Consider the following 15,387-nt stretch of genomic DNA (forward strand, 5'->3'; position numbering starts at 1 on the left):
AGGGTCGCCCAACAATGGAACCTTCAGCACACATTTACAAATATATGAATTAGGAGTAGGAGTAGGCCACTCAGTCCCTCAAGCCTGCTCCACCATTCAATAAGATCATGGTTGATCTGATTGTAACCTCCACTCCACATGCCTGCCTACCCCTGATAACCTTTCACTCCCTTGTTTATCAAGAATCTATCTACCTCTGTCTTAAAAATATTCAAAGCCTCTGCTTCCATTGCCTTTTGAGAATGAGAGTTCCAAAGACTCACGACCCTCAAGTGAAAAAAATTCTTCTCGTCTCTGTCTTAAATGAGCAACCCCTTATTTTTAAACCATGACCCCTAGTTCTAGGTTCTCGGACAAGAGGAAACATCCTCTCCACATCCACTCTGTCAAGACCCCTCAGGATCTTCAAGGATTTCTCCATCTTTAACATTTTTTAATGTTTTGTTCACCTGTACGATATCCTGGACCTTAGGATGTTTCATTATAGTACTCAGTTCAAGAGCTTCAAAGCTTACATCAGGCCTCGTCTGTGTGCCCAACCAGTTTAATTGTCGAAACAGACTCTGCAGCTACTCTGTCTCATCTTTGGAAGCATCTGCATCTTTTTGTGAGGACCTAGCCCGACTGACTGCAATAGGGCTAACACTTTCTAAATATGATTGCTGGTGTAAAATAACCTTGATCCCCAGATCACTGTAATTTGGGCTACACTTCCTTATTTTCCATTCTCGTACTTGGTGCTCCCAGTTCATAGCCTTCACTGCTTGTTCATCATTCTGGACATTCAGCCAATTCTTATATTTTCCAGTAGATTTTCCTGCCTGTCCTATTATTGTTGCATTCCTCCAGTCATCCAATCCGTCTGAATGATACGATACCCAGAAACCCACTTTAGGCAGCTGACCTCTGGACAAAATAGCCCCTTCCTGTTTTTCACAATCAGGTTTTCTACCAATATCTAACTGTTTTATTTCTAATCCAATATATTTAAAGATTCCATTAGCCTGACCCCCAGCCTTAAAGTCTGTTCTAGTCCTGTCAATAACTCAGTTTTGAAACTCACTAATGCCACCCCATAGGATTTCATCAACATGCATCATGAAGATACGTGCAAGTTTCCCACCATGGTACCAATATTATGTGGCAGGGTCTGCCTTCAGTTGGAGACAACACAACTTTAACAATACGATAAAAGCAAAAAACTGCGGATGCTGGAAATCCAAAACAAAAATAAAAATATCTGGAAAAACTCAGCAGGTCTGACAGCATCTGCGGAGAGGAACACAGTTAACGTTTCGAGTCCATATGACTGTTCAACAGAACTAAGGAAAAATAGAAGAGAGGTGAAATATAAGCTGGTTTAAGGGGGGTGGGACAAGTAGAGCTGGATAGAGGGCCAGTGATAGGTGGAGATAGCCAAAAGATGTCATAGACAAAAGGACAAAGAGGTATTGACGGTGGTGATATTATCTAAGAAATGTGCTAATAGGTGACATTAAGGGTAGAAAGCAGGACGAGCAAGGTACAGATAGCCCTAGTGGGGGTGGGGTGGGAGGAAGGGATCGAAATAGGCTAAAAGGTAGAGATAAAACAATGGATGGAAATACATTTAAAAATAATGGAAATAAGCGGAAAAAGAAAAATCTATATAAATTATTGGAAAAAAGGGGGATCAGAAAGGGGGTGGGGATGGAGGAGAGAGTTCATGATCTAAAATTGTTGAACTCAGTATCCAGTCCGGAAGTAAAGTGCCTAGTTGGAAGATGAGGTGCTGTTCCTCCAGTTTGCGTTGAGCTTCACTGGAACATTGCAGCAGGCCAAGGACGGACATGTGGGCATGAGAGCAGGGTGGAGTGTTGAAATGGCAAGCGACAGGTAGGTCTGGGTCATGCTTGCGGACAGACAGAAGGTGTTCCGCAAAGCAGTCACCCAGTCTGCGCTTGGTCTCTCCAATGTAGAGGAAACCGCATTGGGAGCAGCGAATGCAGTAGACTAAATTAAGGGAAGTGCAAGTGAAATATTGCTTCACTTGAAAGGAATGTTTGGGCCCTTGGACGGTGAGGAGAGGGTAAGTAAAGGGGCAGGTGTTGCACCTTCTGCAGTTGCATGGGAAGGTGCCGTGGGAGGGGGTTGAGGTGTAGGGGGTGATGGAGGAGTGGACCAGGGTGTCCCGGAGGGAACGATCCCTTTAACAACTTTAACAACACTGATCGAACTGAAAAGCACCACACGCTGGAAGCATCGCTTAAACCATATACGCACTTGTTCAACTTCCAAAGATTTCCCTCTACTTCTGGCACTTCCTTAGGAGGTTTGAGAAACATTCCCCTCCAGAGGTGATCACCCTGCAGAAATGCAACTTTTATATCTATGGACTTACACTCCCATAAAAACATCGCCAAAAGGACCAGGAAAATTTTCAAAATTATCTTCCTTGCTGTGTGTGAGTCCACTCTGACTGTTTTATCTGCTAAGCATTCTTCAAATCCCCGGGCCACTAACCTAGCCTTGGCCTTCTAAGTGCCATCTGATAGGACCTTTTCCTTGCAGACCCACCTATGTGACAATGCTGGCTGACCCCTATTTGGGACTTCTGAATACACACCAAACTCTCTCCAACTATTCAACTCCCTCCGTTTAACCTCCCATATATCTTTACCCCCTAACTTCTTAGTTGTTACAAAAGCTTCTCAGTCATGAGGACTCCTGCTTCTGCTATGTTGTCGTGATGATTCAGCACTCTCTATTCTACTATGTCGTCTAGTCAAGCTGCGACCCCTAATTGCTTATTGACATATTTCTGGGCTTCTACTGTTAGATCTTCTGTATATCCCGTCTGAGGCCCTATCCACCATATGTGAACGTTTCCTCACCTGGGATTCATCACTTGACCCATCACTGTAACTTGGGCTACCTTTCCTTGTTTTCCATTCTCATACTTCATGCTCCTACCCATGACCTTCAGTGCTTGTCCATCATCCTGGACATTCAGCCAATTCTTATATTTTCCAGTAGATTTTCCTGCCTGTCCTATTATTGTTGCATTCCTCCAGTCATCCAATCCATCTGAATGATACGATACCCAGAAACCCACTTTAGGCAGCTAACCTCTGGACAAAATAGCCCCTTCCTGTTCATCCCATCAGATTTTCTACTGATTCATAACTCCTGATCCATCATATCTTGTTCCTCTGGCTCTACCCTACAAAATATGTGATGCACAGGTTGCTTCATCATCTTCCGTCACCTTGTCAGTGTTTGCAAATATTCATTCTGATAACCCATGTGAAGTGGGATTTTATTGTCTGATTCCTATGTTGAATAATCACAGTTTTCCCTTCACATCCTATAACTTTCCCTTAGCCATTCCATTCCATTTGCCCCTCTCTCTTATAATAAACCAGATCACCTGAACTAAATTCTACCTCAGATGGTCTTATGCAGCATCACAATGCTCTGCTAATTGTTTCTGAAAGCTCAACCTTGATGAAAGCTTTCCTGCCTGCATGTAAGACACTTAAGTAAGCAGAAAAATAGAGTTCACGGTAGTTCCTTCAAGAGCAGAAGGAGCATCCGATCGCACTGAAGGCAACTTCGCATTCCTACCATACACCAACCGGTACGGATTATATTCCCCACCCATTTGCAAAGAATCTTTTGCATGTACTGCCCATGTCAGTGTCAATGTATCAGTAATTACATGGTCTGGGTGCAATAACAATCTTTTTGTTTGGGTTGAATTTTAAATAGATCTGTCGAGAAGCTCTATTTGCAGCTGGTATATTTAGTGACAGCCTTGGTGCCCTCGGAGACGGCGTGTTTGGCCAGTTCCCCCGGCAACAGGAGGCGGACGGTGGTCTGGATCTCCTGGGAAGAGATGGTGTGCCGTTTGCTGTAGCGGATCAGGCGGGAAGCCTTGCAGGCGATGCACTCGAAGATGTCGTTGACGAACGAGTTGATGACACTCATGGCTGAAGAGGAAATGCCGGTGTCGGGGTGGACTTGCTTCAGCACCTTGTAGATGTAGATGCTGTAGCTCTCCTTCCTGCTTTTCTTGCGCTTCTTCTCACCTTTGCCGCGTTTCTTAGTGGCAGTTTTCTTTGGCCCCTTTTTGGGGGCCATGCCCTTAGCCGCCGCTTCAGGCATTGCGAATGAAAGTGGAACAATCTTTTTGTTGACTGGCAATTACATTGTCAAGACAATTGCTTGTTAAAACAGGTGATGAGCATTGGTTCACCTATCAAAATAGTAGAAATGGATACAGCTGTAACACTCTGGTGTGGCAGTGATTGGGAAAATCAGTTATACTGAAGAGCTATCTTGAGAATAAACCAGCTTGAAATAAAAGACCAGCTTTGGACTCATTCTTCCATGACAAGCACTTATTGTGATTAACATGGTAGTACAGGATGAGTTTTAAGCTTTGGTGATTGATTACTGTATATGATGTTTTTTGTCTCAATCCTCTGTGGGAAAAGACACACACTGCTCCTGAACATTTTAAGTTCCAAAATAGTGGAAGGATGGTGCAAAATATCAAGCTTTGACTATCCACCATTTTTTGTTCTAAAGTCTGAACCATATCAGCAATGGAAAACTTAAGTTGAGATGTGGATCTGGGTTACTTCATTACCCTGAAAGAAGCAAAGAAGCTTTATCATTACCAGCAAAAAGTAAAATTAGGAGTGAAGTATTTTCAGAATGGAATGTGGATGATTTGGATCATGAAGAGGGATTGGACCTTCTGTTACAGTTTTTGGATACGTTTTATGAAAAGAATGATTAATTGGAAGCATATGAAACATGGTCAAGCTTTGAGAGATTTAAGGAACGAGTCCATAAAGGAATGTATATTATGGACTATGATAGATGGTATAAGAGATTTGATCTTGAAATCCTGGAGTCTGTATTGGCATTTAAGTTACTCAATTGTGCATGTACCTCATGTTGATAGGCTTATAGTATTGCTCGGGGGTTCAATACTGTGGGAAAGACTCTCCTACACCAAATGGCTGATGCCCTAAAAAGAATTCTGGGAAAACAGTTGTTCCCAGCCACTTTCTTAGCAAATACAAACAGCTATGCTGTGAAACAAAGGATGGAGGATTTAGTGGTTGATGTATTTTGAGTTTAACCAAGTATTAGATGAAGATTCCAGCACCAAGATGGTGTTACTGACAGGTGGTTTGAAAATGGTGGTGACTTCAGTCAATTTGAAAGTCAAGACAAAAAGCATAGCTTGGGTGGTGACTGTACGCTTTTAAACGTGAAACATGCACAGGTTTATTGGTGTGATTCTCTATTATTACTTGATGAGTTTCCCACAGCAGAAGAATTGTGTTTTTGAATTAACCCATGAGACTCTGAGGCTGAAAATGGCTATGGTGACGGCCATGACACAGAGTTGCGTTGGTCACTGAGTTTGAATCCAGTGATGAGTATCTTGATGGTTGATTCCTTCAACTGTGCAGTTCTAGAGAGCCGTTGCATTCCAGTGTGTGGCACAGGTTGGCTTAACTCACTGGAGTCTGAGTCAGACCTGCGGAAGGTCAAGGAGTGTGAAAGCTTTACCTGTTTCAGGTTTGGAGATTATATCTCATTAACATCTCCCAGAAGGGTAGACCTTGCTTGCAAGATGTGAACAAGAAACAGGAGTAGGCTATTCGGACCCTCGAGCCTCCTCTGCCATTTAAGATCATGGCTGATCTGATAGTAACCTCAAATCTGCATCCAGCTTATCCTGGATAACTTATGACCCCCCTTGCTTACCAAGAATCTATCCACTTCTGCCTTAAATATTCAAAGACTCTGCTTCCACAGCCTTTTCAGGAAGAGACTTCCAAAGACTCACTACCCTCAGAATTTTTTTTACCTCGCCTCCATTTTACATGTGCAACCCCTTAATTTTAAATAGTGACCCCTAGTTCTAGATTCTTCCACAAGAGGAAACATCCTCTTCACATCCACCCTGTCAAGACCCCTCAGGCTCCTGTATGTTTCAATCAAGTCGCATCTTGTTCTTCCAAACTCCAGTGGATACAAGCCCAGCCAGTCCAACCTTTCTCATTAGACAACCCACCAGTCCCAGGTATTAGTCTGGTAAACCTTCTCTGAACTGCTTCCAACGCATTTGCATCCTTCCCTAAATGTGACTAATACTGTACTCCATGTGTGACCAGAAGAAATAGGAGCAGAAGTAGGCCATTCGGCCCATCGAATCTGCTCTCCCATTCAATGATATCACGGCTGATCTGATAATCCTCAACTCCATTTTCCTGCCTTTTCCCCATAACCCTTGATTCCCTTACTGATTAAAAATTTGCCTATCTCAGCCTTGCATATACATAACGACCCAACCTCTACAACAGCCAGTACCAGTTGATGTACGGAAGAAATTCAAAGTTGCCTTCTGTGTTATCAGATGCTACCCCTGCTTTAGAAGGGACTAGCATTAGCTCCACTTTTTCTGCCCATCTGAATGCTTTACATGCAGGCAGAAAAACTTTTATTAAAGCTGAAGTTTCGGAAAATTCAGCGAGCCTTACAGCACTGCATAAGACCATCGGGAATACAGTTTAGACAAGGTATATTACAGAAAAGAGGAGGCTGGAAAGAGTAAGGCCCTGGCAAAGCGATAGGCAGGGATGGAAAAGTAGTAATTGTGCAACACTGCAATCAAACTGTTGGGGTTCATGCATCGAGGTTAATTGGCACTGACTATACCTTTACAGGTTCTGAACAGGACATAGACAGCAAAGAGGCACTGTGCACTTCACACACGCACACACGGTAGTTACAAGGGGCAGACTACAGCAGACAGAGGGTCTACTGATGAGCTAGGAATGTGAATAGAAGCAGCAGTACTTATGATCATGAGGTTTAAGTAGCTGCTAATAAATTGGAAAATAACCTGACAAAAGAACCCAAGCAAAGAGTTAGAATTTTGGGTATATACTGAAATACCTGAGAGCAGACAGCCAGCTTTATCTCACAGGTGGATCTGTACAGAAAAGGTACTTCTGACAGCATGTACAAGGCTCAAGTGAAACTCGTAGCCTGAGGCCTTGAAGAAAGACTTGGGGCTCAAGGTGTCAGGGCAGACTTCCTTATTGCAGGGAAAGTGAGCTTGAACATTCTAATTTTAGCATCACATTCCTGAGAATGGAAATTGATTGCTCTTAAGGCTGCGTTTTTGCAGGGTGAGAAGTTTTTTTCATTTGAAACCATCTAAAGAAGCTGGAAATATAGAAGGAAATCTATGGAAATTGAACAAGTGTTTATGGCTTGAATGGTGCGTCAAAAGCATGGTATTTTTCTGAGGTCTGTCATATTGAAAACTGGTTGCATTCAGTTAAAGGCAGAACTTACAATGTTCTCCTGGTATCATAAAGATTCCTGCTAGTTTCTGCTTATGCAAGTTGATGATTTTCTGTGGGGAGGCTCTGTAGAATTTGAGCAATGGGTAATTGAGGATGGAGGAATTCTAGGTTGGAAGTGGGGCTACAAGGGCCTTTAAATGCATGGGTTTAGACATTAAGCAGAACAAGTCAGGAGAGACAGTGAATCAACAATCTTCTCTAGAAAATGTTAATTGCATCCCAATAAATCCAGTCAGATCCTCATAAAAAGAGAATCCTGTTTCCAAGAAAGAAACAGACCAATTGAGAAGTTTGGGCAGTTGAACTGGTTGTGCACTCAGACCAAACCTGGTGCTAATTGTGGCATGTTGGAGCTGAGTACTATGATAGAACTTCCTCAACAGTAGTGCATTGAGTGCAAATAAAACATTTAAAGAAATTAAATTCCGAAAGATGCACACGTCAGCCTTGGGTGAGCCAGATGATGAGGTTGGTCACTTTTTAGCAATGCTTCACATGCTAATCTTCCAGATGGGCATTCTGGCACAGCAGGGTTTATCATGTTCTTGGTGGGGAAGAATGATAAATATTGTCCACTGGCTTGGGAGGCCAAGAAAATAAAAAGAGTAGTGAAAAGTGCCTTGGCTGCTGAAACACTGGCATTAGTAGAAGCGATAATTATGGGGGTTTACTTATCCAATATATTGACAGAAATACTATAGAAGAGGCAATATGAGAAAAGTTTGCCCACAGAATGTTATGTTGATAACCGGTCTCTTTGGGATAATGTTAAATCAATGAAAAGTTTTGTGGAAAAAAGACTAATCGAACTAGCAAGCATAAAAGAAATGTTAAAGAGATCACTAAGATACAATGGGTTGGCACGAGTCACCAACTATCACTGTTTTGCGAAAAGAAATGCCTGTTCTAAGAAATTACAAAGTATTGGAAGAGGGGTGTCTTATAGGCTTCTCCCATTTCAAAGAATGTAATTTTTCAAAAAATTTGACAGATTCCCCTTTTTTAAAAATGTATCAGCAATTACATGGTCCAGGTTCAATAACAATCTTATTGATTGGCAATGATTGTTATAGCAATTAAATTAAGACAGTTGCATGTTAAAACAGATGATGAGCATTGGTTTACCTATCAATGGTATAAGAGGCTGCCTTTTCATTTGTCCCTCGTTTTGTCAATTTAGTTTAATTGGTTAATCAAAAGTTATCAAAATACTATAAATGGGTACAGCTGTAACATTCTGTGGAAGTGACTGGGAAAGTCTGCTATACTGAAGAGCTGTCTTGAGAATAAACCAGATTGGGGTTAAAGACTAGCTTTGGACTTGTTCTTTCATGATGAGCACTTATTGTGATTAACAACCAGCACCATTTGCAACTTGGTCAACCAGCACCTAATGCAACATTTATGTCAATTACTGCATGGTTCCTCTCTCTCAAACCATTGTTGAATGGGCTCTCAGACGCAGTATTCATGACTATGATATTCAGATTTTCACAGATTTCCTGTAATTTATCATTTGCAAATTCTCCTCCATTATGTCAGGAATTTCATTGGCGTTCCTTTTTTTTAACCATTCATGGGATGTGGGCTTCGCTGGCTGGGCCAGCATTTATTACCCATCCCTAGTTGCCCTAGAGAAGGTGGTAGTGAGCTGCCTTCTTGAACCACTGCAGTCCATGCAGTGTAGGCACCCACCCATTTCTCAATGACCTTGACTAAAATTGTGTTTGTCCTTGCCATTTATTACCATAGATGGGCTAAATCTAGTCATATCTATACAATGTCACAAAAAACAAACCCTGATCCTTGTCCCATACTTGAGTTCATTGCCATTACATCATTAAATTCCCTGGCCAGTGGTAGACTAGCAACAGCATGTGGTGGTGCCCTTCAATACTTAACACAATGTCACATTGAGCTGTAACTTGCTCAATAAGGGTGTTGTATTCTTTATTAACTACTCCAGCTGATCGCAACAGAGCTTTCAATTTACATGGTGCTGGATGTGTGAATTGTCTGTATAACTTCCAGATAATCCTTTTCTTGTCCACCAAACTCTTGTCCCCAGAAGTTAGCAACATTTCCCCAACAAGAAATAGCTGGCTTTCTCAATGGCAGGTAGTAATGGCCTGGTTGCATAAAATGTAAATTTATGGTTTTCTAAAAAACAATTTCTTTGTCATTCTGTCTAATTTCATCTGTGCTTATTTTTTCATAGCAGATTTGCTCAACAATAGAGGTATCTCACGAGAGACCACATCAGTACTGTTGAAGAGACTGATCCCAGCTATGTTGCATGGAAGGGCCTACTTTTCTGGAAGATGTTAACATGTTGTCGTCCCCAAACCTAAAGCAGTTGGAGCTTCCATACTCCTTAACCTTCTACCAATCACTTGCCTCGAGAGATTCCAGGCAAATGAGCCAATCCACCCCACAGTGCAAGTACCACCACTATCCAGCACTGCACAGTTGAACGAATCAGCAACTAACATACTCATCATTAGATTCAAGCTCCCAGTGACCAATACTATTCCTTCATGGCAGTCACTATCAACATTCTCAGCTTCAGAATTATCTGTTTCATGCATTACTTCAAAAACACAATTCTTTCGTTGAGGGCAATTCATTGTATAATAATATTTAGCATAGCACCGATTAATCATTCCCTGTACATTTCTTGGGTTCAGTGCCAATAGTCGCCGTCCAGGCCTGCTTTTTGTCTCTATTCTCAAATTGGCTAAAAGTGCAACCGTCTACAGATCACCTATCAACAATCCATCTCTGTACTGAAATCTGCATCTAATATTTTGGCAGTCTTGAACTTCAGTAACCAGGGAGTCTTCAACTTATGCTTTACGATGGAGTTTTCTGTATTTGATAGAAACATAGCTGAAAATGACTGCTTTCCCAAAATATATTTTAGGGCCGCAGCCGTCTGGTCTAGAAGCAAGTCTTTTCCATGAAATTTAACCCCATCAAAACTAAAAGTCTATCAACGTGAGAAATGCATGCACAGCCCAGTAACTTGAAATCCAATGCGGACTCTAGATTTTCAAGGTTAAACTTTCAGTCTCTTATCCCACTTATCAAAGTCCAGAATATACTTCCCCATGGACTGATTATCTGTTGACCACAATTCATATGCTTCCAACAAATCATCCTTTTTGTAAAGCTTATCCAAAAACTGTAATAAAAGGATTAATCACACTTCAGTGTCCAAGTCATCTACATGCAATTCTGAAAATATTTTACTCCTAATCTTTACTTTTTGCAGGAAATAACAAAGCCAAGGCCATACCTTGCTTCCTCTGGGGTAACAAGGTAACCCGTGTCCACATTTCAACTTTATTTTCTATTGCTGGTATGGTTCCGCCTCCAAACAAATTGTCCTTCTGCTATTCTATAGCCGAGGTTGTCAGGAGTAGTACGCTTCTTTTTTCCCCTCGGATAGAGACAAAAACTTCTTCAACAACCAATCACCAGAGCCAATATTCTTATGTTGAGGAAAGAATGACTCTGAAGCCAGCCTGTACCTTAAGCCAGCTTTATTTCCAAGCCCACAGAGTAAAGACACACTCTTCCTAATCTCCCCTGCCAACATCCAGTGTGAGCACCTTTTTTATACTCTTGCAATGAAGCCTTAACATTTCCCCAGTTGGGGACAGCTGCTCTTGATTACCAGCTTAAAGCATATACTCCTCTGCAGTACAATTTCAACATTAACATTGTACTCGTACTGCCACTTTCCTGTAACTGACTTTAATTCGACTAGCTGGGGTTCGATTTATGATTATAAACTTTCAAGCTAATTCTTCTGGTCAAAAGATTTTTTTTTAAATTAACAATGGTGCTGCACAAGAATCACTTAACTATTTAAGATTATTTGAACCTTTCACTTTATTTTTCACTTCTGACCAGAGATGGACCATGATCTTCATTTACAACAAAAACAGAATTACCTGGAAAAACTCAGCAAGTCTGGCAGCATCGGCGGAGAAGAAAAGAGTTGACGTTTCGAGTCGTCATGACCCTTCAACAGAACTGAGTAAAATTAGGAGAGGGGTGAAATATAAACTGGTTTAAGGTGGCGGGGGGTGGGGGGGGGTGGCGGTTGGTTGTAGGGACAAGCAAGCAGTGATAGGAGCAGATAATCAGTGCTTGCTTGTCCCTACAACCAACAACCACCCCCCCCAACTTCTCTCACCCCCCCCACAAACCTTAAACCAGCTTATATTTCACCCCTCTCCTAATTTTACTCAGTTCTGTTGAAGGGTCATGAGGACACAAAACGTCAACTCTTTTCTTCTCCACCGATGCTGCCAGATCTGCTGAGTTTTTCCAGGTAATTCTGTTTTTGTTTTGGATTTCCAGCATCCGCAGTAGTTTTTTGTTTTCATGATCTTCATTTATTTGGTCAGGATATCTAAGCAGTAAGTGTTGGAGAAATTCTAATAATAGCATTGGTGGCCAAGTATAACGTATTAGTCTTCAGGCACTAAAGCCATTTCCTGTACATGTCTTGAATGCAAACGTTAGACTTTCTGTTTTGGCACTCATGACACATTTTAATACAAATGTAACATAGCACAGAGCTTGCAGCAAAGTGATGTCTTGTAGATATTCATCATGTGTGTCATGATAGGTACATCAATTTTTAGGTTTTTCCAATATGCTCAGTGAATTTGCAATTTTCCCTCAAGGGGATTACTGTCTGCATTTAGATTAACAGAATGAACTTCAACTGCTTGCACGTCATGTTCAACATAAAAATTTTGAGTTAGACAAAAGTACCACATGTTGATTAAACTGGTATTACAATGCTGTAATCCAACAATATGTCTTTCAGTTTTACAAGTATACTGAGAATGTTCTTTGAATCTATACCATGTGCTCATGAACTTTTAATTACCATTATTTAATCTGGACCATTTCCATCTCACCCTCTTGGTAGTAGAAAAAATTTTGCTGACTGACCTTGTCATATTGTGACACTACAAAATTTATAGGAAGCCGATCATTTGTCTGTTCTGGGGTGAAGTGGCTGGAGCCATTTTAAAGGCCCAGTTTCATTCAGGCAGAACTAGCCAGAGGATGCGCGGTGCAAGCTCCAACTGGTTCTATCCTAAAATAATAAACAGGATCCTCTATCTGTCTTAGGACCCCAATTTGCAAATTGAAAGATGAGGACAAATGGGATAGGCAGGTAGTTTGGTCACTCAATAGTTGGCCCTTCTGCAAGCAACAGTGGGTCGATCGTAAGCATTAAAGAGGTGGGGGAAGGGAGTTGGTAATTACACCCATGGACTTTGAGGTCATTTACCGGCCTGTTCCATCTTTTAAACTGAACCTTAATATGCCTTACTCAGTAGTGGGAAGAGTCTTGTGTTGCTGGATATATAATGCACTCAACAGCAGATACATACAGTTGCAATGTGCAAAGTCAGCAGAAATCTTTCCACTAAGGACATGCAAAATAACCTGCAGGATTGAGTCACAGTAAGAGTTACTTATATCCTTACTTGACTGAAGCAATGTGATCAGCTGACTAATTTACATTCTGCCTGACTTTACTTTCCATTGCAGTCAATCTAATTAGGTTAAAATTACCTAAATGAAAACCTCGAGTTTTAAATTTCCACTTTGGCTGTCAAATTCAATGTCTTTATTTTGCAATGAAATTGCAGTTACAGGGAAACAACACTTTCCAAGTTCCAATAGTACTTTGTTTTTCTCTCAAGAATTGTTATAGTATTAATTTCAGCAGTATAAGCAGTGCGCAAATTCCACTTCTACCAGCCAGTATAAGTCATGCGTTAAGTTGTGGATCAGTTAGTAACAGTGGGAAATGACTTCCTATTGAAAGCAATTTCTGTTGAGAAAAATGTTTCTTTTTAAATCCAGTACCAACCGCTGTTTTGATTCCTTGGCTTGCTGGTCATATAACTTATTAATATAAATAAGAAAATCTTTTTGAAAATAAAATTTCTCTTCCAGGAGGGACTCTTGATCATTAGGCAAAATAACAGTATAGTATACTATACCTGACTCAAAATCTTTTTAACAAGTTACTTACCTGCACTCACCATCTACTCGGGGGTCCTAAATAAAATGGAGTTCTCAATAACTTTATCACAAATGTGCATTTATATTGCACCTTTTAATGTAGTTAAACATCCCAAGATGCTTTACATCAAGCCAATAAGACATTAGCCTAGGTGACAAAAAGCTTGGTCAAAGAGCAAGGTGCTAAGGAGCATGTTAAAGGAGGAGAGAATTGGAGAGGTTTACAGAGGGAATTCCTAAGCTTGGGGTCTAAATGGCTGACAGCACAATCATCAGTGGTGGGCTGAAGGAAGGTGCAGTGTTGGGGTGCACAAGAGGCCAGAATTGGAGGAATGCAGAGATATTGGCGGGTTGTCGGGCTGGAAAAGGATCCAGAGACAGGGAGGCATGAGATCTTGAGTTTCCTGCTCCAATAGCCCATTATGTTACACCTGCAAAGCGGTGGCTGTTGCATCTCCTGTGCTTAGACAGAAAGGTGCCATGTGAATAGGGGAAGTTTTGCAGGGTAATTGAGGATTGGACCAAGGTGTTGTGCAGGCAATGATTCCTTCAGAATGTTGGGAGGGAAGAGGGAAGATGTGTGTAAGTGGTGCTGGAGGTGGTGGAAAATGATCCACAGAATGTGGAGGCTTGAGGATAAGGGGGACCCTATTGTGGTTCTGGGAGTGAGGGGAAGGGGTGAGAGCTCAAGTGCAGAAATTGAATGGACATGGTCAAGGGCCCTGTCAACCATTGTGGGGTAACAAAGGACACCACCATTTTTTTCTTGGGGTAATGTGATGTATTTATTGCAACATGATCATTAACTGATGACTGAATAAACAAACTAAGAAAGATGTCATTGCTAGATCATATGCTGTAAAGTCTGCAACATGTAACAATGACATTTGTATCATGATCTCATAAGCACAGAATTTACCAAACAAATGAAACATTTGTTTGCAAAAATTGCATACCAGGAGGACTTTTTTTTAAGCAATATTTCAAATGGTTAGAAATTAAAATGACCAATGAATCGTATGCTAGTGTGACAAAGTGAATACTGAGCTCTATTCACAATCTGTATGTTGGCTTACATGCATGAATTAGATTTTCTTCCACTAGCCCTGGTCTTACATTGTGGGATACAGATACCAACACTTAACACTTTTTCTGAAATTCCTTTCTGCGATTTGAGTAGACATGCTTAGCCTACTTATTTGAGATTGCTTAACACCCCTGCTAGTGGAGAGAGGAATTCCAGACAAACATATTTTTATGTCAGTATCCCATGTTTTTGGCGCATATTTTACCTTTCAAGCAGCTGATTGGCTAAATGCCCACCACAGATAGAGCAGATTTTAGGCCTGGGCCTCAATTAAATGGGATCAGTGAGTTTCCCACCCCAAATGATCCTGTGAATGCATCTCATCAAATTCAGGTCAGTGCAATGTGCCCATCTAGCAATAAGGCAAGTCCTGTGACACTTCATTTGAAATGCTATAGGTAGGCCTGGTTAGTAGATTTTAGTGTAACTTGACCATTTTTAGATTTATTTCAGCATATTACAATGATAATAACATAACAAGGTCAACATGCCATTTTGTGCTAACACTGAGATAAGAAGCCATTTTGAGCTGTTTACTTTGAGAATCGCTCACATGTATTAAGGGTTATTACATAATTAGACACAGATGATTGACCAAATAGTGTACCTCAAATTGTAATTGAAGGAATAGTAATTAATCAAGTTGTTAAAACTGGATTTAAAAGCTTAAGTTTAAACAATACAAAAATGCTGCTGTAAGATTCTGCTTTGGATGAGCATCAAATCAGATATTTGTGTTAAGCTCAGCATAATCCTTGATCAAAATGGGCGACAGACAATTGTGCAAAGTCAGATATCAAAAACACTGCAAAAGAAACATTGTCCCTTTGAAAAGACAATGTATGTAGATATTCAAAC

The 15,387-nt window shown here is 41.0% G+C and overlaps 2 protein-coding genes across 5 annotated transcripts in view; both read right to left on the reverse strand.

Moving 5' to 3' along the window:
- LOC144681763 (contactin-4-like) overlaps positions 1 to 15,387 on the reverse strand; it is a 1,677,954-nt gene that overhangs the window by 327,406 nt on the left and 1,335,161 nt on the right. The gene's annotated exons all lie outside the window — the stretch shown is intronic.
- On the reverse strand, positions 3,729 to 4,146 carry LOC144681764 (histone H2B 1/2/3/4/6-like). Its single transcript, XM_078543734.1, has one exon. It carries the CDS (start codon positions 4,144 to 4,146, stop codon positions 3,766 to 3,768), a length of 381 nt encoding a protein of 126 aa, XP_078399860.1. The 3' UTR covers positions 3,729 to 3,765.

This window comes from Cetorhinus maximus, chromosome 6 (genome assembly GCF_964194155.1).
Source record: "Cetorhinus maximus chromosome 6, sCetMax3.hap1.1, whole genome shotgun sequence".
Lineage (NCBI taxonomy): Eukaryota > Metazoa > Chordata > Chondrichthyes > Lamniformes > Cetorhinidae > Cetorhinus > Cetorhinus maximus.

Bases quoted from the DNA above. Each gene is read 5' to 3' on its own strand.
- LOC144681764 (XM_078543734.1), bottom strand. From the start codon at position 4,146: ATGCCTGAAGCGGCGGCTAAGGGCATGGCCCCCAAAAAGGGGCCAAAG.